General features: G+C 47.9%; 1 protein-coding gene and 1 long non-coding RNA gene across 3 annotated transcripts in view; one reads left to right on the forward strand and one right to left on the reverse strand.

Moving 5' to 3' along the window:
- The first annotated feature begins 6,524 nt into the window (after nucleotides 1-6,524).
- The window catches only part of SIM2 (SIM bHLH transcription factor 2), a 60,915-nt gene continuing 39,708 nt past the window's right edge, over nucleotides 6,525-27,731 (forward strand). Inside the window, exons 1-4 of one of the 2 annotated variants that reach the window (XM_062622309.1) lie at nucleotides 6,525-8,123; nucleotides 8,471-8,653; nucleotides 17,585-17,667; nucleotides 20,461-20,550. In XM_062622309.1, coding sequence (XP_062478293.1) covers nucleotides 8,479-8,653; nucleotides 17,585-17,667; nucleotides 20,461-20,550 — 348 coding nt within the window. In that variant the 5' untranslated portion in view covers nucleotides 6,525-8,123; nucleotides 8,471-8,478. Of the gene's footprint in view, nucleotides 8,124-8,247; nucleotides 8,654-17,584; nucleotides 17,668-20,460; nucleotides 20,551-27,731 lie in introns of those variants that run through there. The other variant, XM_062622308.1, reaches the window with a different exon arrangement.
- Nucleotides 7,995-8,444, reverse strand: LOC134165478 (uncharacterized). The gene is made up of 2 exons (XR_009965547.1): nucleotides 8,395-8,444; nucleotides 7,995-8,250 (listed from the first exon to the last, which is right to left on the reverse strand). It is a non-coding gene; the product is annotated as an uncharacterized LOC134165478 (long non-coding RNA).

The following is a 27,731-nucleotide window of genomic DNA, read 5'->3' on the forward strand; positions in this document are numbered from 1 at the left end:
TAGATATATCCATAATTAGGCAGCAACTGAGTGGAAGTGCTCAGCATTCCCATTTTAGACTTCAGCATCTGCATTCTTCCTGAGTCCCTTTCTGCATCTGGCTTTGAGCTCTGAAACTGAGAGCACATTTAAATGGCATCCAGTGACTGAAGTGTCTAATTCTTTGGTATTGGTGGGTCTTGGGGATCAAATTTCAGCATCAGTGTCTAAAGGTCAAACAGATCATTTTAGAGGGCAGTATCTTCTGAGTATCTTTCCGTTGTTAACAGAGACTGAACTTAGGTCATCTTTGTTCAGTTATGATCGAACACATCCCAAGTTCCCATAATAAAGCATGGAAACCTTGATAATATGAACCCTGACAAAAGGAAGAAGGCATGTGAGTTATAGCCAAAGCTGGAAACAGTAATGAGAAATAGCAGCAAGTTCCTATACTGAGTAGCTCGCCTTTCAAATACATCTGATGACTGACTAGCAGTTCAGCTGCAAAACCTGCTGGTGCGAGTTTGTTGAGGGGTGAGTTACCAATACAAGCAAATTCTTTGTGTGTCCATGCAGGATGGTTTTGAAATGCTTCAACGGCAAATGCAGTTGCATTGTCGCAATTACTATCCAAATGGCATAACTTTTCAATCTCACTGCTACTGGGGAAGCTCAGGGTGACCAGAAGCAAACTGTCTGTTTTTATAATGAAAAGACATGAACAGAGGCAGGGAACATCTCTTGCATTCTGCCTTTGGTGAGGTCAGCTCAAATGGCTCCTTACACACAAAAAAAGCCTTGACTCTGCAAGGATGAAGATTGGGAGACTTGCAACCCATTTCAAACAAGACACTGTGGTATAAGGTTGCCCTCTGCTCTGCCTTTTGAACCAAAAGGCATTGCATCCATTGAACCACCAGTTCCCTAAGAGCCGAGCTTGTGAATCTTTGCTTTTCCCATGCCCATGATAGACCTGTCTAATCATCTTAACCACACTTTCAAGTAGACAGACCCCCCTTCCCACTCTTCTCAGTGCCTTGTCATGCCTTGCTGAGGCTGCACTGCTGTGATTATTCCATGCTGTTTTAAGCTAGGACAGTTGGCTGATAGATTTTCATTTGCAGGGCTAAGGTCTTAAGTTCACAAAAGCAACCTTCTCTAGAACCTCAGCTTCCCTTCTTCATCCCTTCTCCCTTGCAATAATGCCCCAGTCCCATGTGAATAGATTAACCTTTTCTTAAATTTCTCTGCACATACATGGCAAAATAACTATTTAGAAATAAGCTATTACATGTGTTGCAAAGCTCTCAATGGGCAAATGAAAAAATATTGAATCAGGATGTAACAACAAATCAAAGGTACAGTAGTTAATGAAAGCATATACATTTGCTTGTGAATGTTCTTAGAACATGGTAAAACATCACATAATTATGTATAGTGTTTTCCATTCATCATTTCTAAATCATGACTAAAGTATTTATAAACTTCACCATAAAGTATTACTGAAGTTCTTATGACAGCCATTATATAATATATTGAATGCCAAGAAGCATAAAATACCACCAGAAAACAGAGAGATGTTTTTGCATCAGAATTCCTCTATTCCTCACAGATCCATTACTCATCTCCACTAGATTAGTCACACTATTCATATGAGCAGAGGGCCATTGAGAAAACAAGTTCAAGTCACTGAACATAAACTTTAAAATAGTAAATAAAAATACTTACTTTGACCTTCATAATGTTCAAAGGGTTCCAGACAGATAGAGTAGAAATGCTCCACTGTGTGCTTTTCCTACTAGGTTTTTCCTATTTCTTGATCCTAGAAGCTTCCTCTCTGTGATTAATACATTCCCTCTCCTGTTCCTAAGGACAGGTTTCACCCTTTAAACTCTCTACTGCAGCTAAAATTTGAAATATGGTTTTCAGTTTACATGAGCAGAAACAAAAGTTTGGTCATAAAAGTTTGGTCATGAAAATTAATATCAATTATCTGAATTTTATGAAAATACTTTCAGAAAATTCATCAAATTCCAGATCCAGTTGGAAAAAGGAATGAAGTTTGCCTTAACAAATAACCTTATTCTCCTTAAAAAACTGAAATTAAAAACCCGACCCAAAAACATGAGCATTCAGTGTTTTTAACTTCCACATATTTTTTGCAAATGTCATCCATTTGGATCAGTCCATCAACTCTGACAGCTCCCGCAGTGTTTCATGCCTGTATTATCACTGTATGTTATGTAAAGGCACTGTACATTGTGTACACCTTGTACGCCCCCACCTCATGTACAGAAAAAAAATAAATCTATTAGTTTTAAGGAAAAAAAACAAAACAGCCTTATTTCATATATAAACAGCAGATATTTTTCTGAATAGCTAGTTCAAGCTGCTTTTGACAAACTAAAAATGCTATCTGGGTAACGAGAGAGCGCACTGAGCTTTTCTTCCCTTCACTCTGATTAGAAATGGGATCCACACCCCAGCTGGATATTTCCAGTTCATGCCCAGTAGAAATAATTTTCTGTCTTACTGCCAAACTTTGTCCCATGTGGCCAGCAAAGGTTGGACAATAGTAGTAACACAGCTTCAAGTAAAGAGCTGAAAATGATCCCCTGCAACCGGAGGCCTCAATTCTGCATAGTTTAATAATTCTAGCACCATGATTTAACTTCCTTTTTTCCTTTCAAGTCTGGAGTGCAAATTAATCGTATTGTCAATGCTTACGTTTCCTACCTCACTTATTTGCAGGGACATGTTCAAGTGGCATACTAGAAGGTTGATCCTACGGTCTATACTTAACTAGTAATCCTCATGCACACTAGTAACCCCATTGAATATCAATATAAGATTGCGGTGCCAGGGAAAGTTAAACAAATCCTGAGGAATCTGTTTTATTAGCGTTTATAGGATTTGTGTGTGTGAGCGTGTGTGTGTATACATCCACACTTGGGAACAGTAGTTACAGGAAAAAAAAATACAAGGGATTCCTCTGGGGACGATAAGAGCTGCTAGTTCTTGAGCTCATACCAATGCTGATGTTGCAGCCTGTAAATGTTAAAATATCTGATGATATTTTCTTTCCTGAGGAACTTGGTGGTATTTCTCACAGTTAATACATTAGCTAAGCACATCAGACAAAAGTTATGACCTGCACTGTGCTTGGCCCCACAGCCCTTCTCTCCCTAGCCTGGACCCATCTACCACTGTGTGTATTATATGAACACATGAGACAGAAACACAGGAAACCACACAAATGTGGAAGACCTGCAAAGGTGCTTATCCAAAGAGTTGACCAGCTGGTACCGGGACCACTTCCACAGACACGAGTGGATGCCCAGCCCTGACCTGCCTCCTGCCTGGGGCCTTCTTCCCTACCAGCATCCCTACCAAAACACACTGAGATCTGCAAACGGTGACTGAAGCTCCCCTGGAACCAACACACATACCCTCGCCGCGCAGTTGCTGGCTGGAGCAGCCGCCGCCGGGCAGGGGACTGGGGAAGAAGAGTGGGGGTAGTAGCGGGATGCGCACCCCATAGTGCACCGGAGGGGTCCTGCATGTGCCGGGACCAGCTCCCTCAGAGGGAAGCTACTTGCCTCCAAGATTACCCCTTCCCCCCAAAAAATAAAGGCGTTAACCCCCCTCCTTTTGAGCTTCTTCTTCAGCGCCTGCCCCGGCATCTCGCCTCCTAATGCTGGACACGCGTGTGCTGCGCGCCCCCCGGACCCGCGTAACACCTCACACGCATTGACATACACAGATACACAGACACACAGAGACATGCACACACGCGAGCCGTGGGGCGCGCAAGAGCTCGGCCGCGCTGCGCAAGCCCCGGTGCCTCCCGGCGCATTGCGAGACCAGCAGAGAAGAAGCTGCTGGTAGAGTTTGTTTGTGGGGTGCTGAAGGCTGGTTTCATCCACAATTTTCGTCTTTATTTTCCATTTTTAGTTTAAACCCCTGGGGGAGGAGCGAGGCAAAAGAAAAAAAAAAAAAAAAGACAAAAGGTGAAATATTCTTCTGCAACACAGCTCACCTGAGAAAGAAATGCTCACTTCCGAGTTCCCACCCGGGGCAGTTTCCCCGTTTCGAATCAGGGGAAAATGCTGTTAAGTAGCAGTGCTTTTGTGTGTGTGTGATTCAATAGCGCATCAGCGAAAATATGATATGCATATTTAAGTAATTAATTGTTTTATTTTTTCTCCTTCTTTCTTTTCCTCCCTGAAGGGAAGTTTCTTACTAAAACGGACGGAGGGAAGCCCGTCCCCGAAGGTCCCTGCAGCCACCTCGGACTCTCCGAGTTGAATATTGCGAATGCACCTCGACAGGTTTGAGCCACCCTTGTAACAACCGGGACTTTTCTTTTTCTGTCGGACTTAGGTTGCAAACATTCGCAAACCTGCCCTTTCTCCAAATCACCGTCGTTTGTTAGGAACATAACGTGCTCCCCTCTCTCTTGCCTTGGAGCCAATTTTTTGTCCCTATATGCTGTTTACAGGACACAGAAACGTCCCGTACAGTTTCTTTCTCTAGTTAACTATTGCGGAGCTTCCTGTATCGGACCCATTAGGACCTTCTTGAAATACAGATACTTTTCAACATATACATATATATATAATATTTTCCCCCATATATTTGTTGTTACCTGTGCTAATGAGTCCAGTTTCGGCCACGGGCGGAGGTTGTATTGACTTTTGAGAATTTCCCTGAAAGGCTGCAGTTCCTTTTCGACTGGTGGGGTTTTTTTCCTAGATTAATTTTGGTTTGTTTTGCTTGGCAAAAAGTCCCAGCCGGAGCATAATTCAGAAAAAAAAAAAAAAGGAAAACAAAAAGAAATAGAAATAGAAAAGTAGAAAAGGAAAAGGAAAAGGAAAAATTAAAAAATCAAGGAAAAAAAATGCGGCGGGTTTAATTGCCGCCTACATCTGCCGTCCCCAAAGCCAAAAGTGTCCCCATGCTACGGGTGACCTTGCGGGAGCGCTGCGAGGCTGCTCCTGTTTTGCGTGCGAAAAGGGCAGTACAGGAAGGTAAAAACCGGGTCACATCGCCTGGGCTCCCTTGTGCAGCCGTTTCTCTTAAGTTTTCCTTGACCTGGAAGCCAGCTTTAGCATAAACCCACCCGGGACGGCAGGACAGAGATCCTTTTCCCGGTCCCCTCGGACACGCCAGCAGAGGACGTGCGCGGTGCCGGGTACCTGCACTGGGAGAGCGGTGGATTTGGGAAGAGACAGGACATGAACCCGGGAGGAGAGGCCCGGGAGCCCCTCGAGGCTCCTGTCCCCCCTCTTGGCCCCACGTTTCAAGCGGCAAATGCTTGGAGGGGTGCCCCAGCCTCCCGCTCGCCACCCCCAAGAAGCAGTGCGGCAGCTGGCCTCCCGTGGCAGCACGTCCCAGAGAGACAGCCCGGGAGGGGAGAACCGGGGTAGCGATGAGGGCGCGGGGGGCCAAGTAAGTCCCGCTCGCGGAGACGGGGCCTCCGCCGGCGGCGGGGAGGTTAAAGAGCGTGGCCTTTCCCTCGCCAACGGCGGGCCGGGCCCTTTCTGGTCTAATAGGATAATTACAGAGGGGCGGGCGACCTTAAGCAAACACACTCGCCCGCCAGCCGGGGATTAATATTAAGGACCGGTGCATTGTGTTTTGCAAACGGGCGACCCCATCCTCCTCTCCGCGCCCTCCCTGTGCCCGCGGTTGTGGAGCCGAGTCCCGCTGGACTCTGCCCGCAGCTCTGCCTGGTCCCTCCTTTTCTTCACACCGAGGGTTTCCTCCACGCTGCTTCTTCAGTCGCCGCCTGCAGCCCAGCTTCCCCCAAGGGGCACTGGGTAAGGCCGGCTCCCCATGGAAGTGGGTTTATGTACGTGAGTGTCCCTACCGTCGTGCCCTCCGCAGCATCACGACGGTACCCTCGGAGAGTGAAGGGCTCCCATCGGGTAGGAGCCGAGTCAAAGCGTGGTCGGGCACGGCGTCGGCCGGGCGGGGGTTAGTCCTGTCTCTGGCGGGGAGGGGTGACCCGGGCACCGCTCATGTTGTAGCGGCCGCTGTGAAAACCCATGCAAAGTTGCACACACACACACATACACACACACACACACCCCGCGGTTACAGCAAGGCCAGGGCGCTCGGGGGAATTTCTTTACCTTCCCCCGAAGAGCCACTCTGGCGTTAAGCCCTGGTCAACAGCGGCCCCCCGGGCAGCGGAGTCACATCAGGGGCTGGTGAGCGGCGGCCGTCGGTACGGCACCGGCGAGGGGGTCTGCGGTGATCCGGAGCTCGGCCCCGCACTTTCCTTTCACCGCACTTAGAAGTGCGAGGAGGCACCCGTAAATATATATGGATGTGTGCGTTTGTAAATGTACTTACTTGCGTACATGCATATATACATGCATACTCACGTGTGTAATATACATGGAGTATATATATATGATGTTCATATATAGTATAAATGTGTGCTATACATGAATATGCATGTGTATACATGATACACACACACATAGGTGTGTTCAGGTACATTTTGCCCCTTCTACCCAGAGCGAGAGCAGCAAGGGGAGAGTGCTCGGATGACCTAATGGCGTTACAATGGGTCTGGTGATGGAGGCCCCACGCGGGTCACGGCCCCACGCATGCCCCGGCCCCAGACGGCAGCTGGGTGCCTGGTGGGGGGATACCAGGGCCCCCCAGGCGCCGCGGGGTCACGGCCGGTGCAGCAAGAGCCTACGTGAGCGACGGCAGGTTACGGGGGAAGGGACCGCGGGTCTCCGCCGGCTCTTCACTGCTGCAGAGGGAGGTCGGGGGGAGCGAGATGGGGCTGCAGCAGGCAGACGGCCTCCGCCCCCCGCTCCCCACGCCCCGGCCTTCCGTCCCATGGCAAGTGCTAATTGCAGCTCTGTTCTGGCTCCTCTGTATTTGGGTCCCTCGGAGGGCGCTGCGCGGGAGGACACGTCACGGATACATTATCCCCTCCCCTCTTGAGGCTCTCCTGGCTTTCTGCAGCCTTTGCTAAAGAATTAACAGAGGGGTCCACTTCAGAGTTCCTTCTGCCCTGAAAAAAAAAAAAAAAAAAAAAAAAAAACACAAAACCAAAAACCAAAACCCGGAGATACCGGTGCTTTCAGGCAAGGAGCGCAGCGGCTTGGATTTCCAAGAGGAGGGGAAATTTACTTTCGATCCTTGCCGTATGGTGAGGATCACTGCTCCTTGCGGGAGGTGAATGTAGCAAACCCTCTCTCTGCCTTTGAAAGGCACGTCTGTGCAAAGAGCTACCGCTTTAAAATTTAAATGCGTGACAAATAAGAAGAATAAAAAGAAACAATTCCTGATCTTGCAAATTCTTTTTCTTTAAAAGGAGGGGAAATTAAAAAAAAAAAAAAAAAGAAAAAAAAACAAACAAACAATAAATAAATCCAACAGAATCTATCCCGCGCCTTTGCCAGCGCTCGGACTTGTTTGGAAAGAGACAACGCTGAAGTGGCACTGGTCCCAAGGAAAACGGATCCTTTAATTTGACTCCGCATGAGAACCACACTTGGAGCTGGGCACAGCGGCCGGAGCGGCAGGAGCAGCCCCGCGGCCAGCAGCCCCCCGCGCCCGCAGCCCAGCCATCTACCCAGCCCGGCCACCGCCGCCGCATCGCGGGTCTCGGAGCCCCCCGCGCCGCTCCGCTGAAGCAGCCTCTCGAGGACGGGGAAAGCGTCGTTCTACCGCAAGACGCCGAGAGCTGGCCGAGAGGGAAGCGTCGGAAGAAAATGCGAGCCTGTGATTTCGGAGAGCTCCAGCCGCCAGCTCCCTCCGCACCGGCTTTGACTTTCGATTAGCAGGGGGCTGCCCCGCCAGCTCCTTGCTCGTCTCCTCGCATCGCGCGCTCAGGGACCACATCGTTTGGCACGTCGTTACACGAGCAGCTCGGTCTTTCATTATTTTCCTTTCCTTTTTTTTTTTTTTTCAAGAGACAAAATGTCCAAAAATGGTCCAGCCTGCTTAACCCAATGACTTCTTGCGTGGACGCTCTATTTTTAATATTTTTTTTATTATTTTTAGACGAGGCCGGATTGAGTAGAAATCCTTTATTGAAGGGGACCCGGTGATTTGTTCCCCGTTGCGGAGAAGATTCCGATCCCAGCTGCAGGCAGAGGACCGGGGTTCCTGTAGGTCTTTTAGCCTCTGTTTCCAAGAGGCGGATATCGCAGGGTCAGAACAGAACTGACTTCTTTTGAGAGCCTTGCCTGTCGTGGTTGCGGGTCAGAGATTGCCTCCCCCCTCTTCGCACCATTTCTGTTGCTGGTGTTTTTGTTTTGTTGGATTGACTTTTTTTCCCTCCCCGTTTTTTCCTCCCTTTATGCTTTTATTTTTTATTATTATAATTTGATTTGATTTGGGTGAATTCCCTCCTTCTCTTACTTAAACGAAAATACTAACTCTGAAGCCGAAATCCATGCCCCCTGCAATTCAGAAGAATCGGGTCTAATATGCCAGTGTCATCTTCGGCTTGCAGTAGTCGCGATGAAGGAAAAATCCAAGAACGCGGCAAAGACTAGACGGGAAAAAGAAAATGGAGAATTCTACGAACTGGCCAAACTCCTGCCTCTGCCCTCGGCCATTACCTCCCAGCTGGACAAGGCATCCATTATCCGCCTCACCACCAGCTACCTGAAAATGCGAGCAGTCTTCCCCGAAGGTAACCACCCCGGCTCCTCGGGAAGGGGCCGTCCGCCTCCCGCCCGGCCCGTACTGGAGGCATGGGGCAGACCAGCGTCCCCAAAGGGGGTTGAGGGAGGGGGAACACATAATCCGAGACAAGCCAGCATCTGAAGCAGGGTGCTTGCAGGGGTGCTAGCGAGGTAAAACCCGCCTTCAGTGGAAGGGAGCCGGCTTGCCGGGGCAGAGGCGGCAGCGCTGCCCTCTCTGCCCGAAAGCCAACGCGTGACACAGGGCTGGAGGGTGGGCTGCAAGGAGCAGCCCTGGTCCTGTGAGGCCTAAGGCAGATAACAGCTCGTTGCAGCCGCACGTGGGAAAACGAGCCTCTCCCCCCTCCCAGCTCCCGGGAACAGCGGCCGGTGGTGCTGGCTATGCGGGGACCCCAGCTGGCAGTTGTGCCGGGGTGGCAGCGGAGCGGGGGGGAGGGGGGATATCAGAGCCGTCCGGTTAATCCCTCTCTTGTCCCCGCTCCTCCTTTGCGGCAGGTTCAGCTCCATCTTCTCGGGGGGACCTTCCCGAGGAAAGCGGGCTCCTCTCGCTTCTGCTCTGCCCAGTGTCTGCTGCCCCGGGAGGCAGCCGGGCCGGCCCCTGGGGTAGGCCCCTCGGCACGGCGCTCCTGTCGGTGCCTAGGCACGGCCTCGGGGAGAAATACTGTGGGTGGTGGTGTTATTTTGTTTTGATTGGAGTTTTCTGGGGGTTGGGAAGCAGGCTGGGGAAAAAAGGCGCGGTGGCTTAGCAAGGGAGCCATCCGCCTTCTCCCGGGACCGGGGAGAGTGGGGGGAGACCTGTTCGATCCCAACCTGCCCCGAGCGGGGCCGGAACCCCGCTGCTCCCCACCTGGGACCATGAGGAGTCGGGATCGCGCAGTGCGGTGAGCGCCGGGGGTTTCTGTCGCTCTTCTTGGAGACACGGGGAGAGGAGGCCTGACACCCCTCTCTGCTCTCTTCCTTTCTTCCCCGGTGTTTGGTAGAAAACCGCCCCGGCTACCCTCGCACCCTACAATCCAAAAGGACGCAAGGTCTGGCCGTTTCGGACGAGGGGAAGAGGGGGGAAGAGGCCGGCAGGCACCCCATGGGAACCGTCGGCCCCCCGTTCTTTCCGTGCCGCCTCTGAGCCGTGAAATGAAACGCCGGTTAGCGTCTGCGGGTGGCTAAATAAAGCCCAGCTCCCCCCTTTGTCATTTGTTTGTGCCTCTCCGGACGGGGAGGGGGGGATGTTGAAGGAATTAGCAAATTCCAGAGTGCAAAATCTGCCTCTCCATCGCGGTTTCTAAGGAGCTTTATTAAGAGGCTGCAGATAAAATTAAATATATATATATGAAAATAAGCGTAGCGGAGGCGAAAAACCCCCACTCCCAAATCGAGAGAAGCTTACCGTTGTGTCCATCTAATTCAGTAATTTCGAGAGCATGTACTAACCGTGCTACGGAAAGCCAGGGCTCCTTTGGCTTGTGCTCCCGCAGTAAGCTCGGTTAGAGGAGCAAGGGGGAACGACGCGCTGCTCCGCTGCGACTTCCAGCCATTATCCCCCATCGGGGAATTTCCCGATGAGAAATAGAGAGTCGTAATTTCGGGGGCCGCTCGCCGGCCCTGGCTGGGGAGCATGCCCTCCAATGGCTTTGATTTAGGAGGGAAGAAAACTGGCGCATTTCGAGATGCTGCCGGATGTGTCCCTGCTTTTGCAGCCTTACTGATCCTCAAGAGCAACAAGACGACCCCGAGAGCAGGTTTATACCCACAGCTCGGGTGTGTTTTATGTGTCTGTCTTCCTTAAACAGGCCGGGCGTGAGCTTCCGCACACTCTGCTTATTAAGAGCAATGTTTAAATGCATAGAGCGAATTCCTGATCTTTCATCGTCTTAAGTACGGGTGGAAATACGTTTAAAACCAAAGCTTTGCATCCAGGGATGACAGGCCGGGGAATAACTGCCTCCGGTCTCCGAACCTTGCGTTTAGTGGCTGGGAGGGTGAAGGGTAGAGAAGGAAGCCGGACAGGTGGCTGCAGTAGGGTGCTTGATGCCGGGCGCGGTGATGCCCGACGGCACACAGTCCTGCAGTATCTCAGTTTCCGTTTCCCTCGAGATTTGTCTGCGGAATGAGGGGAAGAATGTTCTTGCCCCCCATACCCAGCTGGTGGTTTTCAGTTGTCTTTACGGAGGGGGGGGACGGGGACGACAAGGAGGCGGGGACCTGAGAGGGCTGCCCGGCTCCGCATCTTAAATTCTGGGGCAGAAACCCCTGGGGAAAAAGCCCCTTAGAGCACGCTGGAGCAGATGGGCTGGGGGGGGGGGGGGAGGACGGGACACCAGATGGGAATCCATGTCCGAGGTCCTGGGACTTGAAATAAAGGTGGGCACGTAACAGCCCCCTTGCCACCCGCCGGCCTCTGCTGCCCAAACACTGAGAGCCACGCCGCCCCGCTCCCCCGGGGAGTCATCACATAGAGGCTTCCGCCGCCTGTGCAGCGCTCCGGGTCTCCCCAGCCAGCTCCTGAGCATCACCTCTTTAAGGCTGAAGGGAGTTTATTTCTTCCAGCCCGCGGTGGCAGGGTAGGGGAGAGGCCTGAGACGCCTCCAGCATGTGCTAGGCCCGTGGTGACTGCAGCCAGCATGATCAGGAACGTTGTCCAGCTATAGAACTGGCTTCCAGCTCTGTCTAGACTGGAGGGGAAGAGAGAGAGGGAAAGGTCTGTTTTTAAAAACTCCAGTGGATGGCTTCCCCTCCCGCTTTATTTCCAGAGCAAGCTGACACATAGTTTAGGCAAAGTTTGGAACCCTCACCGCGGCGTCTGGTCGTAGCGCTTCGACGGGGCTTGTGAGGGTGTTTAGACAGGTCTCCCCCTGCTCGCTCCCTCCAGGGTTTTCCCAGATATGCACATTTTGGACTGAACTCACAGGTTTTCCCCGCGGAGGAGCCCGATTAGGCTGCAAGAAAGGAGATTTCTGTTCTCGTTTCTACTCTTTTCTCCGCTCAAGACGCGGAGAAGGCACAGTTTTTGGCTCCGAGATCACAAATACGCGGTGTCTGTCTGACCTTCAGATTCATGAAATAAAGACCAGGAGACGGCAACCTACAGCCTCCCCCGCGCTCCCGCTCTGTAAGATCGTCTTCTCTAGTGTTTTGACTTTTTGCCAAGGCATTTATTGCTGTAGAACAAAAATACACCACGGGACTTCTGTCTTGACAGTCAGCATTTTATGTTTTTGTTTGCTTTGGCTTTGGGTTTGTTGTTTTGTTTGGTCTTTTTCTTTCTGAAAATGAGCTAATGAGAGGAAGAGAAGAGAGAATAAATCGCTTTCAAAACCCGCGATTCTCTGCCCAGAGGCAGATTGGTTTAAATTGTGACCCTGCCCCCATCCTCGACGCAGTTGCCAAAACTGACTGTAAAACTGCACATTTATGGATCTTTAAAGCGGATGGGAACAAGCTGATTAATAAGTGTCACAAAAGGTAATGTGCACTATACAAAATGACCTGAATAAAATGACAGAGCGATAGATCTTAGATGTCTTCCTTACGCCTAGACGCAGACAACAGGAATTACTAGAAGCATCCAGAGTTTTCGGTCCCTATTTAAACCTGGCGGTGAATGTATATTTTAAGAAAATCACTGAGAATTGCAGTTATTTCATCTCATTTTCATACTCGGAACAGGCTCATTAATGAATTAAATAAATAAATAAGCCCCAGCCGACGATGTGAGTATTCCCTCCTCGAAACCCTGCCTCTATTGTACTAACCTCTAATAGTGGCATTAAAGGTCTTGCTAAAACAGAAGTGCCATTAGGGCTTCCATGGAGCTGCGCGGCCGTTCCCAGGCGGAGGGAGCCGCAGCCGGCCGCAGCATTGCGGAAACGGGCGGCAGCGGCGGCGGCGGCGGCGGTGGTGGTGTCGCCGCTTTGGCCTCTCCTGCCCTGATGCGAGGGAGGGAAGGAAAGGGTCACTGGAGTGCTAGCTGTCCTGAACCTGTTTGTCTTGCGCCCGCTTTCAGGCCTGTTAATACGATCTGGTGTTTCTGGCTCGCCGGGAAGAGAGAGGTTTGGGCCGGGAAGAGCCGGATTTGGGTTTGTACAGGTGTCCTGGAGGGCGGCTGGAAGGCGGTTTTCTTGTGGAATTTCTTTATTTTATTTTATTTTATTTTATTTTATTTTATTTTATTTTATTTTATTTTATTTTATTTTATTTTATTTTATTTTATTTTGTGTGTGGCTTGTTTTAGTGCTTGTTTTGGTTCTGATTTTTTTTTTTGTTATCTCTGGGACTTGGTTTGATTTTTGGTTTCTTTTCTTTTCTTTTCTTTTCTTTTCTTTTCTTTTCTTTTCTTTTCTTTTCTTTTCTTTTCTTTTCTTTTCTTTTCTTTTTCTTCTTTCCTTTAGTACTTTTTTTTTCCCCTTTAAATTAAATTCTTGCTCTTTACACCCACCGCTCCCGTCGCCCAGCTCTCGGCCTCCTTTCCAGCCTGTGATGCTGAATTTCGCAGAGAAGGCAGGTGGCCCGGCAGATCCCTGCCGAAGTTAATCTACCGCAGCCTTTCACCTTCCCAAAGCGACCCTGGCAGGGAAGCCTCCCTTGCCTAACAGAGGTTATCCCCGCCGCGGCCGGCGGCTCCCCTTCGGCTCCTGACCCGGCCCGGCCTCTCGGCCCCGCTTATCAAGCAGCGCGACCCCCTGCGCCGTCGGGGATGAGATCCTTCGCCCCCTGCTGCAGTGGGGGCTTGGGGCAAGGTGTCAGCTCTGCTGGTTGCCCACGCCACGAGCTGCCATACCGCATCCTTCTCCTCATGCAACCCAATGCCCGGCCTAAACGACGGGGACAAAGTCAGACCGAGGGCAGTGGCCGCCACTTCCCCGTCCCCGGCAAACGCCGGGACTGGCAGCTCGCCGCCCCCCCCCCCCGGTAATTTCCCTGTTGCTCTCCTTGTCGAGGAAGGCACAACCTCGCCGGGGAGAAATCCCCCCAGGAGAGGCCGCCCTGAAAATCCCGGCGACTGTAGCTGACCCAAGGTTCCATGTGAAGGATGGCGATTGAACAGCGCTGGGGGACCGCACGCTCCGGGGGAGTACAGCAGACACAGAGGAAATACTCCACGTTACAGGGCAACCCGATACTTAATACATCGCTAAGTAATTCTTCTAGCAGAATCCCGAGCAGAAAAGCTACCGGGCTTTCAAACGTGTGTGTCTACGAATTTATGTATTTGGAGAGCAAAGGTGGGAGTTGTTCCCAAGTATTTCTAGATCTTATTACAGTTTAACTCACCCTCCGCCCTGGAAACTGGGAAACAGTACAAAGTGAATGTTGAGGTACTTTGAAAAACAGCCAGAGATGTTAAAAGGCTGGGGCTGGGGGGGAAAGTCGTGCCCGGGTTTGACGAAGGGAGAGGGACGCGTTTGTATGAGAACCACCACGTCTTTCAAAGGCAGAAGCAGCAGTAACTTCGGGGGGGCTGTGCAAACGCACCTCTCTGTCCCTGGGAAGCCGCTGTCGGAGCCAAATCAGCCGCCCGGGGCGGGGGGAGGAGGTGTAGGGCTGGCGGGGAGAGTTGCGATTAGGGCTGGTTATTTCCCCCTTGGTGATGCCTGCCAGGCAAAGCGCCGTGCCCGTCCTTGTCCTCCCCGGTGGGAACGGAACCCGCGGCCGTTACAAACCTCAGTAAATGGAGGGAAACGAGGAGAGGGGCTCTTATCTATGTTTGCCGACGGCGGAATGTCAGGAGGGAGGAGGTTGTGTCTGAGACCGACGAGTCACCCTCTCCGCAGGCAGCGCTTCGCCGTGCCAGCTCCTGCCCACTGAGCCCGGCGCTGGCTCCCCGGGCTTCACGCTACCGGCAGCGTCTGGAGCCGGCCCGAACCGCTGGCCGTAGGCGATCCAATACTCCCAGGCACGGCAAAGTGGCTGTGGTCGGGAACCAGCCCATCCTACGAGTCTCTTAGCACTTGCGGGAAAGATGCTCGCCCCAGGGAAGCGGCTTTCTGGGCCAGAGTCGCAGGTAATTCGTACTACAACGGTGCAGTTTTAAACATTTCCTTTGAAATGACCTGTCCGGCACGGGCTCACATCTGTGACGGATACCGGTATTCCTCCCCACCGGAGAGCCCTTCCTGGCCGGGGCCGCCCCAACAAATCCCTTTAGTTTGAACGATGTAGGAAGCGCTCGGTTTGACTCGGGAGCTCTTTTGGCTTCTCTCCAGGCCAGTGAGTGAAAATGTGCCTTATCCCTGCGCTGAGCAGGAGAGGCTCGGCGGAGCCTGTTGCATCTGCATATTTGCAGGATGTTTGCAAATCTCTCGGAAGACAAGTTAATGGGCGTCAGCCCTTTATCTAAACGGAAGGTTTTATTCTTTTCGTTTCCACCTTTAAAGCGATCTGCTGGTGGATTAAACGATAAAATCATCGGCTTTAAAATAAGCTTCGACGAATGCCAAGCTGATCCAACAAATACATTTACGTTTGATGCGAGTTCACAATTGCAACTCCAATTTAAATACTCAAAGGGAACAAAGCTGACGAAGTGACTTTGGTTGGGTTGTTTTGTTGTTGTTTTGTTTTTCTTTTTTTTTGGGGGGGGGGGCGGGTTAGGAAAGAATCCCCCAAGTAGTGAAGAGTTGGGGGATACTGTGAAACCGTACCTGGACAGAGCAGGTTGCCACCCAGAAACACGGGAAACACGGATCGGTAGTGAAAAGCTTCGTCGTGAGTGCCTCAAAGAGTAAATCTGCTTCGTCTTTCGGAAAGTTAGGTCTCTTTTCAGGACAGTTTTTATACAGCTATGTGTAAGCCCCTTTGTAGGGTTACAATCCCGTGTTTCGGGATTTGCAGTTAGTAAATAGAAAGAAGGGCAAGCCACTCAGCACTAGGACAGGCTCTCTTGTTAGAGCTTGTTACCATCTTGGGACAGAGGCTGCAGGATGTTCCTGCCGTCCTCAAACTTTCCGACTGGGGGCAATCATCGTTTCAGCTGAAATAACATTTTGACGGCACCCTGGAAGTCAGGAGTCTTCTCCAAACTGTGAATTGGGCAACTGCGCTAGAAAAGTACTACTTTTCGTTTGGCTCTTCAAAGCGTTTTTCTTAGTGCGTGGCCAAGCACTTCTCCGGGTGAAGGGAAGGAGTAATTCCCCGACCCACAGGGAAGCGAAGCCGCACACTGGGCATTTCCGCGGCGCGGTATGGGGAGACACGCTGGGTATCCAAGGGAAGCCCCGAAAGCGGGAAGAAAAGCTCCCGCCGTTTCTACTCCGGGGCTACCTGAGGACACCCTGCCAAAGGATCCCTTGATCCGTGTGGGATTCAGGAGGGGTGTTAGAAAACACGCTCCGTGACCGGAGCTTAGGGCAGTGCTTCCCGCCTGGGTGCCAACTTCTGCCTCCCGAAACGGAGGCGAGAGGTGCTCCCGCTGCAGCGCCTTTGCCCTTGAAAGCTTTCAGTGGGACGTTCATTTGGAGGCACCTGATCGGTGAGAGAGGACCGGAGGAAAAGCTGGCGCTCAGCTTCCTGGCGGCACAGCAGTTTGCAGGGATGCCGGGGGCTGCCCGGGCTAAAGGGTGCAGGGCTGTGCACCCATTGCATGCTGTAGACGGGACTCCCGTGCAACCCGGGAGCCAGCACAGCCAGGCTGGCAGCACCGAGCACCCCCGCCTCCCACCTGACATCGTCCCTCGCAGAGCCTCTCTGCTGCAGGGAAGCACGGGCAGGAACACCCTTAGGGCCCCGTGGCCTCTCAGTAGCGGTGCTGTGGCCCCGAGGGCTGTCCTTTCTCTGTGAAAATGAGGCATTAAACGGATGCGGTCCCGTCCGTCCCTTTCTCCTCCTTTCTCTCCCCATCTGTGCGCTGCTGCGGGCAACGGCACGCTGCAGAGCCTGCCATCAGGTTCCGGCATGAGTCTTCAGCTCTTCGGCTGGCACGAGTAGTGGGGAGCTGGTGCAAGCCTCCTTTGCATGGAAGAAATGCAAAACAAAACACCCACAGATCTGTCTTCCCGTCCCAAGCCCTTTCCTGGCACAGCTCTATCAATAGCCTCTCGCTGTCACCAGGGCAGTGACGGGCTCTCGTCGTCCGCAGCCCGCCGGGCAACGCTACAGAGGTGCCGGGTCGGGGTGGTTGGGTCAGCGGGGCAGGGGCTCGGCGAGGTCCGGGCTGTCCACGGGCAGGGGCAGTCGGGGCGAAGCTGTGCAGTCGCTCCGTCCTGTCAGTGCGCAGGTGAAGAGGTCGTCGGGGCAGTTTCTCGCCAATTGAGCCCCGGCCCTCTTTAACCATCTCAGCACCCTCCCCAGGAGTGATCTGCCTTGGCCAGCATGGGAGTCGTCGGCATCGGGACTTTTGCAGGAGCGGAGGGCAGTGAGTCCGGGTGCCGGGGCCCGTCCTGCCGCACTTCCCACGGGGAGCACGCGTGGCCGGGGCAGCAGTTGAAGAAGGGAGAGTGTCTCTCAGTTCCTTGTGCCCTTCGTGTAGGAACCCTTCTCTGGTTTGTGCCTGGGGAGGCTGCGAGAGAGCCGGGTGCTTCGCGACTGCCTTCAGGGCGGCTTGTCCTTCAGGTTCTCAGTGTGTGGCCTGCCTTCCTCTTCACTCACCCTAGACTCTGGGGAAGCAGGGATAGACACAGTGCTGCTGACAGGAAGGTACCGGCATGGCGGGCGAGGGGAAGCGGTAGGGGAGCGCTGGAGGGCGGCGGTTCTCCGGGGAAGGAGAAAGTTCATCCTTGGGGAAGCCGTCCCCCCTCGGAAATAAAGTCCCTTCCCACGCGTGTGTGTAGAAGGGAGTCAGCCTTTTCCACCTTCTGAACCCTACGCCGGGGCCTGGCCCGCTTCCTGCGGAACAAGGGGTGCGGGCGGGTGTGGGCAGCTCGTGTCCTTCTGGAGAGGCAGGGGGCCCGGCACCACTTCCAGCTCTAACCAGCTCCTTGCTCTTGCAGGTCTGGGCGACGCCTGGGGACAGCCAAGCAGGATAGGGCCCTTGGATAACGTAGCCATGGAGCTCGGATCCCACTTGCTTCAGGTAGTGGACCCCTTTCTACTCTCGTGTTGGAAACCTGGTGTTGTGGGTGCTACCAGTCTCCTGCCTCTTCTCTACCTCCTCTTCTTCCTCTCCTCAGCACCACGACAGGAGGCTGGGTGAAGCCTTCCTCTTACTCCCCAGCCTCACACCGGCTTGGAGGGGAGAAAAAACGAGACACCAACAACTTCAGTTATTATACCACTCCCGCCCCTACGCCTTTGATATTAGTAAGAGGTTGCAGCTTACCGTGGCACTGATCTGTTCTCTGTGCACAGAAAGTGTCCCCAAGCAGCAAAAGCGATAGTCAGACTCCTCCGAGCTGCTGGGGATGTCCCGCCGGCAGCCTCCGACCGGTGGCAACGGGGAGCGCGGTTTAGGCTGGAAGGCCGCTGGACACCCGGGAACGGGATCACCTTTTTCCGCCAGTGGCTCTGGGGAGGAAACCCGCGGAGAGGGCAGGGCTCCCAGGCAGGGGGCGAACGTCGGGGTGAGATTCCCCGTGGGAGTCAGCACCTGAACGTACCGTTCTTCGCATCCCCGCTGATCTGCTCTGGTATTCCTCTGAGCTTCCTCACACACACTCCCTTGAATTCCCCTCCCCACACTCCACATAGGAGAGTTTAGGAAGTGGTAGCCGGGGAAAAAAGGTAAAATACTTTTAGCTCCATTTTTTTTTATACGTGAACTTCATACAGCAAGGGTCCATCTCCCCCAATTTTAAAGACCTAGTAAACTGTAATCGTTTAACGGCCGCTTTTATTGTAGGAGGTTAATTCCTGGTCACAAAGCTGGAGCTGTTGTAGCTGCACACTCTGCTGGGGATACAAACCTCAGCGTAAACCCCGTTCGGTTTCTGTGACAGCTCCCCCCTTCCCAAGTTCGAGCAAGCCGCCAACACCGGCGGAGGTGAAAAGGCAGCGCCGTGGGCTAGTAGCCGGCACCTCGCTGTGCGAAGTCCTCCGGCATTTGAAACTAGTTGTTACCGAAGCCCTGCAAAATATCACCCCTTCTCCTGCGCTTTCGGCAGAGTGATGTGAAACATGCGGTACTGACCACATATAGTCCATGGAAATCGATAAAGTTGAAAGTTACCTCATGTGAAGGTATTCAGAGCTTTGAAAACGTTGTGTGGCTGCTGTCCTGCCAGACATTTCAAAATCACTAGTGTACCTAGAAAATACGAAACTAGTTATACCATAACTGTTGTCACGTTTGCTCCTCCTCCATGTCAGCTATTTCACATTTTGCCTGGCATTAAATGAACTTCAGTAACATTATATGCTAATCACCTGTAATACTCATTTTACAGTTCAGTTATTTCTGAATTATGAATGCTTCACATTTTAATAAACACATATTTGCCACAAACGTCTTTTAAAGGTTTTTAGAATGAAACGTTACATGCAAAGTTTCAGCTTCAATATACTTTTCTGCATAGGCAAGTTAGAGACCTACTGCACCATATGATGCAGTAGTGGAAGCATTGACATGGTTTTAGTTATGATACTGGGTAGCACAATTGCAAAATGACTGTTTAAAAGCGAAGTTATGGGTAAGGGTGCAATAATTTATTTCCCATTATAATACTTCTACAAAATTTAATTTCTGTTCAAAAAAAAAAAAAAAAGAGGGAAAAAAAGAAAGTAAAGGCAAGGAGTAATCTGGTTTCAATTACGTGCTGTACAATCGTTAGTAGGCCAGAGAATAATTTGGAATACTTTCTTATTGGGGCAGCACTGTAAGAGCATGAAGCATACAGGATTTTATTAATTCTCTCCTGGTTCAGTAACTTAAAGATGTATTAAAATAAGCATTTGTTTTATCTGTGTACTGTAAAAATGATTTTTCTCTTCCAAATAAATTTTCCAGTGATATTCATATATGCATCAATCAGAGCTTCCTAAACTGGTTAGTGGTAATGGATACTTTTTGACTGAGGATGTAAGATATTTAAAAAAAAAAAGCCTCAAATTAGGCACTGAAAAATCAAGGTACCCCCAAACTGATAGTTTATAGGTCCAAATCATGGTCAGTTTTGCCTAACCTGTACTGTTTGCACCCTATTATTTTTCTTGTATGGATCATATAAGACTAAATTAAATTTCAGTTTTTACTCTCATAAGTAATAATCACTTTCCAGTCAGTATCCCATCAATATCAATTAGTAGGATTAGATCTCAAGTCTGCATTGTGTGTTGCCTATTTTTTGGTCCAGATTCACAGAGTATATGGCTATAGCTTAATGAGCATAAGTATCTCTCTTCAAGTGTGATAAAGTTTTGAATGCTGATTTATTTTACTTTCTTTTTCTAAGTTCATGTAGTTACATAGCAGATAGCCCTCTGTTCAGAAAGACATTATTGAAAATGCAGTCAAAGAAATTTAAAGCATTGCTCACAGTATCCTTAAATATTGCAAATAGTGGTAAGCTGTGCCTGCCAATTATACCATAAAAAATGGCTTGTGTAGTAGTAGACTTTCCCTAAGTACCACATAGCTCAGGATTTGTGCTAAGTACTAAAATAACTAGAATTAACAGGAGAATGTTAACATAAAGTGAAGCAGTAGAGCTAGCATCTGTAGGGGGAATGAACTGGGTTTTGCAATGTGTGCATGTGTCACAGCGTTTGTAGGAACAGCATCAGATAAAGGTTTCTGTTCCTTAAATTTTGCTGCTATTTGCTGCTGTTGAAGTTGGATGGCAATTTCTCTCCAAAAGACTTCAAAAACTTTTTTGGCTGTAAATGGTTTAAACAGAGTGCTTGTTTTTTAACATATTTATCTTTTTTTCAGACTTTAGATGGCTTTGTTTTCGTGGTAGCATCAGATGGCAAAATAATGTACATCTCAGAAACAGCATCTGTACATCTTGGCTTATCTCAGGTAGGAGTGATGTATTCTGTCCGTCTATTAAATACAGATATTACATTTGGAACCTAATACTGGTATGTTGCCACGTATATAATGACATTGTTTTCTAGGTGTATTTGAAGGTTCAACTTTATTCTCTGACAAATGGCATTACTTAAATATTCAAGTTTCCTTTACTTACAACCACATCATGACTGTCTTTATATCTTTTCTTGTTCATTGTATTTTACTCCTCATTACCTTTAAGAAGGGTAATAAATAATATGATATTGCAAATTGCAGATATATACAGAGCTTGAAACCCAAACCTATTGCCTGCATGGTAATGCTATACGTCTGAAATAAAGTTTAGAATTCAAGTCTATATGTTTTAAATTGTGTAAGATATTGAGACTTGCTATGAAATAGAGAGGAAATCTGATGTGGAACTTGAGTTTTATGGTAAATGTGCTTTAGGAGAAAAAGAAAAGGGGGGCAGATTTATGAGTGCTCACATGGAATTCAGGGTAGTTTTTCCTGAGTTTTTCCAGCTCAGCGGTCTTTTCAGTAAAGCGTTTTATATGGTTGTGATAGAACTCATAAAACTCAGTTTACTACCGTTCTGCACAAGAAGTATAAGGGGGTTTTATTGTGTTTTTTTTTTCTTTTTTCTTAGAAGGACATTTCTAAATTTTTACCTTTCTGGGATAGGTACGAGGACAAATAGCTTGAATTTATTGCAGAGTGCAAGTTTCCCTACCTTTGTGTGTAAACATATTGCACAAATTCATTGGTAACACCTGACAGAAAGCTTGCCAAAGTCCAATGGAAAAATCCCTAATTAATTTCACTGGGCCCTGGATGTGACTTGCAAGAAACAAAAGTGTTTATTCAGAATCCATTGTGTCTCAAACACTTCCCAAAAATAAAGGGAAGACTTAAAAGCAGAGGGAAGAAGGAGATGAGAGAGCAGGATGTTCTGAAAATGTCGGGGGAATATGCCGTGTGGCTCTTCAATAAACAGAGAAGGGTCTGAGTTGTGGAGATTATATGTGTACTTCAACTTTGGTAGTAACTAACTTTTTTTAGTTTAGAAGAACTGTGAAGTCCTTTGGGTGTGTGTTTGTAATAGTGATATTAGAATTAGTACCTGTGAGAAAAAATAGAACTCTAAATAGCTAGAAAAAATGCAAATATGTAATGTCAGAAACACAACTTCTAATGGCAAATAAAGTCCCTGTTTTTGTAATCTCTTACAGAAAAAGTAATTTTGAGAATCGGCGTTCTATGTAGCTACTTTTTTTCTGCCAACTTTAAAAAATGTGTCCAGGGAACATTCTTAGTCCAAGCAGTTGGCTCAGTTGAGTCTGTTACAGTATAGTATTAGTTGCTTCATAACATTTAATGCATGTTCAAATTACTTTGAATATTGCTGTTTTGGATCAAACTGTTCTAGAGAACGGCTTTATTTTCTGCTCCGAATCAATAGCCTTATTAACAGTTCTTCTCACCCTAACTTTTTTAAAAGTTCCACCACACTGCTGACTGCTAGAATAGATTAGTCAGTACAATTGTTCCAAAGCACTGAGTGCTCCCACCTGTCCTTGCTGAAGTAGAGTCTCGTTGTCCCACGCTGCTTGCTGTTTGAAGAAGTGCTAACTGATCTTCCAGGTTTTGTCCAGAAATTGTTTCTTTCTCTTCTTTCCTTTTAAGGAACGTCATATCATCAGATCTTGTAAGTCTCAGTATTATTCAGTGATCTGGTAAAAGTAAAGAGCTATGGGATCAGTAGGGCACTAAACAGACTTTGCTACATTCAAGGAGAGGGAACTGAAAGCATCACACAGGCTTTAGTCATACTTAGCCCTCATGCCCTTATGGCTATTTGCACAGACTGAATTCCACATGCATTGCATATGTAAATACCTATAAAACCTCAGTGCAAGAGGTGCTGAAAATTAGAGGATTTGGTCATATTGCTTATTGAAGTAAGTTTCATAAGCAAAATCACAAATAATTTACTTTAGCAGAGATTTGTAAATGAATGGGCTGTATCCTTGAACTCCCCAGAGAGCTACAGATCAGAGAGGACAGAGGGATGTCAAATCTGAGGGCACGTTTTAGACTCTCAAAACACTAAGTTCTCCAGCAGTTTCACAGCACATAGTTTATTTACAAATACAAAATCCCAGCTAAACAAGGCAGTGGGTTCAACCCCCACCCCCCATCCCCCCACCCCCCATACTGTTTTAGCATCTTAACTCTTTTTGCTATGTCTCAATGTTCTATTTTCGAAGGGACAATTTTGCTTTAAATAGTACTAGCATTAATACTAGGCTACTCCTATGTACTAGGATATTAATACATTAACGCTAGGATGTTCCTGTAAGCTTCCCAGGGCTCTAAATGAGTTCTTGTTCCTACTTCTCTGGAAATCACTGGGAGTTTTGCCACTGCCATCAGCAAGAATGAGATTGGTCTGTAGAAGCAAATTCTACAAGCCTCTCTCACCGAGTCATAATCCCACACTATATTCTCAACAAGTGCTCTCATACAGCTCCAGCCAATACAAGCTGAGACCAGAGTGATGATGATTGTAGAAAATCTTTTAGGGTGCGCATAGAAAGGCCCTTTTATTAAATAACTTGACAATTAAATGGTCCACACACCGATTTCCAGTTAAAGTGCAATTTGTTTAAAAATATATATTTAAACTAAATTAAAAAAAAATCCATTTAAAAATATTTTGCAGGATTTTCTTGGAGACCTACTACAGTAGCCTTTATCTTCTAGTTGATCTTGAATTTAACTTCAGCAGAAAGAAATTAGAGCTTCTGAATAACCCTTCACTGGCTGGTGTAGTTAAGCTAGTTTAAAATTCAAAACCAACATTAAGGATTGTTTTTCAGCACTGCTTTACTCATTTCTGTCTCCAGCATCAGATAATCAGAAACAATACTTCTGACTAGGCTGCATCTTTACTTGTGGACCTATCACTTAATCTGTGGCTTTGGATTTTGATCTGCCTTTGCTCTCAGTTGTAATGATAAATATTGTAAATACTGATACTTAGGACCCCCTCCTCCATCAAATTTTGATTGGCCTCAGACTAGCGTTGAACTGACTTATACTACCTGAGAGAGCCAATTCCTTCTCTCTTTTTTTCATGGATAACAAATAGGTTCAAATTCCCCAAATACTTTTTTTCCCTTAGGGTCCAAAGACACAGAATGGAGAGGAAAATCCTCTTAGGAAACAATGGTGAAAGATACATACATATACACCTACATATATATTTGATTTTGAAAGTCTGAAGCTTATTCCAGCCGTTTTCTAGGCCCATGAGTGAGCCAAGCTTATCTTTGACTTTTGATAAGTATTGAAATATTTAACCACAAACATCTGAACTTTTCAAAAGTTTATTTTTCTTTCATCAAGTAAGTATATGAAAGGCAAAATATGTAATTATTTGCTCTAGAATCCATCTACTTGGTCCTCTGTGTTTATTATGAATCATTTCTTGGCAGGAAAAAATGTGCAGCTGAGTTACACATAAAAAACCTCTTAGTAGGAAACAGCAATATTTGGTAGTAAGCAGGTATTTACAGATATTAAAAAGCTGCATCAAGGAAGCTGGTTTAATAAGCCTGAGGTTTATGAATTCAACCATATAATTTATTTTTGTAAGTTTTCAGTGTTTCATTGTAGGCTTTAAAAGGGCTTGCATGCATTATGTGTAGCAGGAGACTGTGGTCAGCTTCAAAATTATGTATACATATTTTGGTTATTTGACTCTTATGTAGCCCCCATCTCTTCACTGGCAGCTTTATGTTTCCACTCACATTTTTACGGTCAATTTTGGTTTCAGTGTTGTATGTTCACCTCCTGCTGATTTTGCTGGGGTTGCAAATGCATGCATCAGAGTAGAAAATATTCCTATGTGTGTAATGAGAAAAACTAGTCATTAGTTTAACAAAGCACTTTAGTTCTGAAATTTAGGTATAAGCCCTGGAAGCGAATTACAGTTTGGATAAAACTATGACCTTGGGTTCAGTCCTGTGAATTCTGTGAACAGACATGTATTTCTGGAAGTAGCCCTTTTGAAATTGGTAGTGACTTTTGGAAAAGCAAGAGAGACCCATGAATTATACTTTGTAAGAGAGCAGATGCACGTTGATGTGCTTATGAATATGCTCGGTAACATCAGAGATGCAACAAGATTGTCTGGATTGCTACAGTTGATGCTGCTAGTCAGGTTGGCTGATACTGCTTTTGTAAGAAACTCCTTGTATTGAAGGAACAGGATTTTTGTGTATAGCCACCCATAAATGTTTGCATTTTTTTGGAAGCTGTATTCTCTGATACAATTATTTTAATTTCAAAGGCAAAACATGCTCTTCAGCAAAATCACTATTAGTCAAAGACAAAATAATAAGAACAGGGTCACAAATGATACTCCTTTCAGTCTGAAATTTGACCACAGTGTTACTTTTCTTCTATGATAATTTTTTTTCACAGAATCATAGAATAGTTAGGGTTGGAAATGACCTGAAGACCATCTAGTTACAACCCCCCTGCCATGGGCAGGGACACCTCACACTAAACCATGTCGCCCAAGGCTCTGTCCAGCCTAGCCTTGAACAGCGCCAGGGATGGAGCATTCACAACTTCCCTGGGCAACCCATTCCAGTGCCTCACCATCCTCACAGTAAAGAACTTCCTCCTTATATCCAATCTAAACTTCCCCTGCTTAAGTTTTAACCCATTATCCCTTGTCTGACCACTACAGTCCTTAATGAAGAGTCCCTCCCCAGCATCCCTATAGGCCCCCCTTCAGATACTGGAAGGCTGCTACGAGGTCTCCAAGCAGCCTTCTCCAGGCGGAACAGCCCCAAATATCTCAGCCTATCTTCATGCGGGAGGTGCTCCAGGCCCCTGATCATCCTCGTGGCCCTTCTCTGGACTTGTTCCAACAGTTCCATGTCCTTTTTATGTTGAGGACACCAGAACTGCACACAATACTCCAGGTGAGGTCTCACAAGAGCAGAGTAAAGGGGCAGGATCACCTCCTTGAACCTGCTGGTCACGCTCCTTTTGATGCAGCCCAGGATACAGTTGGCTTTCTGGGCTGCAAGTGCACACTGAAGCCGGCTCATGTTCATTTTCTCATCAACCAACACCCCCAAGTCCTTCTCTGCAGGGCTGCTCTGAATCTCTTCTCTGCCCAACCTGTAGCTGTGCCTGGGATTGCTCTGACCCAGGTGTAGGACCTGGCACTTGGCATGGTTGAACTTCATATGGCTGGCACTGGCCCACCTCACAAGTGCGTTAAGGTTCCTCTGGATGGCATTCCTTTCCTTCAGCATATCAGCCAAACCACACACGTTCTGGTTTACCAAGCATCCAGGCCAATGAAATGCATGTAACTGTAAGAATTGTTAGAAATTTTTTTTTAATCTGGTTTATGTGTTTGTAGGTGATTATGATATTTATGGGGAAAACTATGAACATTCACAGTATGTTTTTCCCATGCTGTTAAAAATGAAAGCATTGAGAAGCATGACTCACAGTGAGATTGTATATTCTCCTTCCTCCCCCTCCAGTAAAGTTTGAATATAAAGTGTTACTATAACAGGTCCCCACCTGTTACAATCCTCAAAAGGAACAGCCAGTGTTTTTAAGGAGAACTTCTAAAGAAAACTATATAAACGAATCAGAGTAAATAATCCTTCCCTTCCCTTCCCTTCCCTTCCCTTCCCTTCCCTTCCCTTCCCTTCCCTTCCCTTCCCTTCCCTTCCCTTCCCCCTTCCCTTCCCTTCCCTTCCCTTCCCTTCCCTTCCCTTCCCTTCCCTTCCCTTCCCTTCCCTTCCCTTCCCTTCCCTTCCCTTCCCTTCCCTTCCCTTCCCTTCCCTTCCCTTCCCTTCCCTTCCCTTCCCTTCCCTTCCCTTCCCTTCCTCTTCTCTCTCTCTCCCCCTTTCTTTCCTTTCCATCTCTCTTCATGTTTCTTCACATCTTTGTCTTCTTTATTTTTCTCTCCATTTCTCCACTGCTTTTCTTTCTCCTCACTCCCTCTTTCTGCCCCCCCCCCCTTCTGTCCCCCTTATTTAGTGAAATTTTATTCTGGTTAGAATATCAAATTAGTGTTGTTTTTTTTGTTTTTGGAGGGCGGGGGTGTTGGAGAGAAGCAGTGGGGAATAGATGGCTAGAAAAAGAAAGTTAGTTTGCATAGTCTTGGGAAGAGACATTCCATGAATAATGCAGAAAATGGAACGATGAGAAACATTTTCGGAAAAGACTGCTTTGTGGGGTAGACAACTTCATTTATTCCAAAGAAAGGGCAACTCACACATCTTAGCAAATCAGTAGGACTGGCTGAGAATAATAGGTTAAATTACTTCACCTCTCAGCTGTCTCTGATCTTGGGGGCCCAAGGCACATCAGGCCACACCGAACAATTGGGCAGCCTGACACTAATTTAAAACACAGGCTCAAAGTATTGGTTCACTCCTTAAATCAATTACTGCATCTATCTGGAGACTTTTGTTGGTGAGTTTCATACGTGGCAAATAGAGTTAGCAAAAAAGACATACGGTGCACGCTATTCATTTTTTTGTGTGTAACAGTTATTATGGGTATGACAGTGGGAAAGACAAAAATACATTCTTGTGTGAGCAAAGTTCAAGTGGGAAGAGGGAATACACAGATATTTAAGATAGATCTAATCTTTACTGTGCATGTTTGCTTAAAGCAGCAAAGGCTCAATCCAGTGCCCATGAAAATCTATGGAAGTCTGCCTTTTGAATTCACTGGCTACTGTTCTGAACTCTTCGCACTACTGCGGGTTGAGTGTGGTGGATCATCTTTGAAAACACACAGAGGAATTGTGTGAGTCTAGTGGTTTGGCTCTGAAATCTCAGCTGCCAGCTGAATGCAGGTGATAGTCTCTGGGAACCTGTAGAAACTTATTTTTTTAAAATGTCTGTCTTCTCAAGAAACATTAATACCATTCACAGAGATTTTATCCAATTTTGCAGCAATTTAACATTTCTGCAGCTGCTCTAGTTTATCACTTCATTTGCCAGCTCTCTCTAATAGCATCTTTTCTGTATCGGGATCATCACCAGAGATTCCCACAGAAGCCCCTTTAATATTAGTTACTGATGAAGAAGGAATTAATTTAGTTTAATGGGTATAATTAGGAGCACGGTTTTGGT

Source organism: Pezoporus occidentalis, unplaced genomic scaffold (genome assembly GCF_034315485.1).
Source record: "Pezoporus occidentalis ecotype Australia unplaced genomic scaffold, CSIRO_AGI_Poc_V1 ctg24, whole genome shotgun sequence".
Taxonomy (NCBI): domain Eukaryota; kingdom Metazoa; phylum Chordata; class Aves; order Psittaciformes; family Psittacidae; genus Pezoporus; species Pezoporus occidentalis.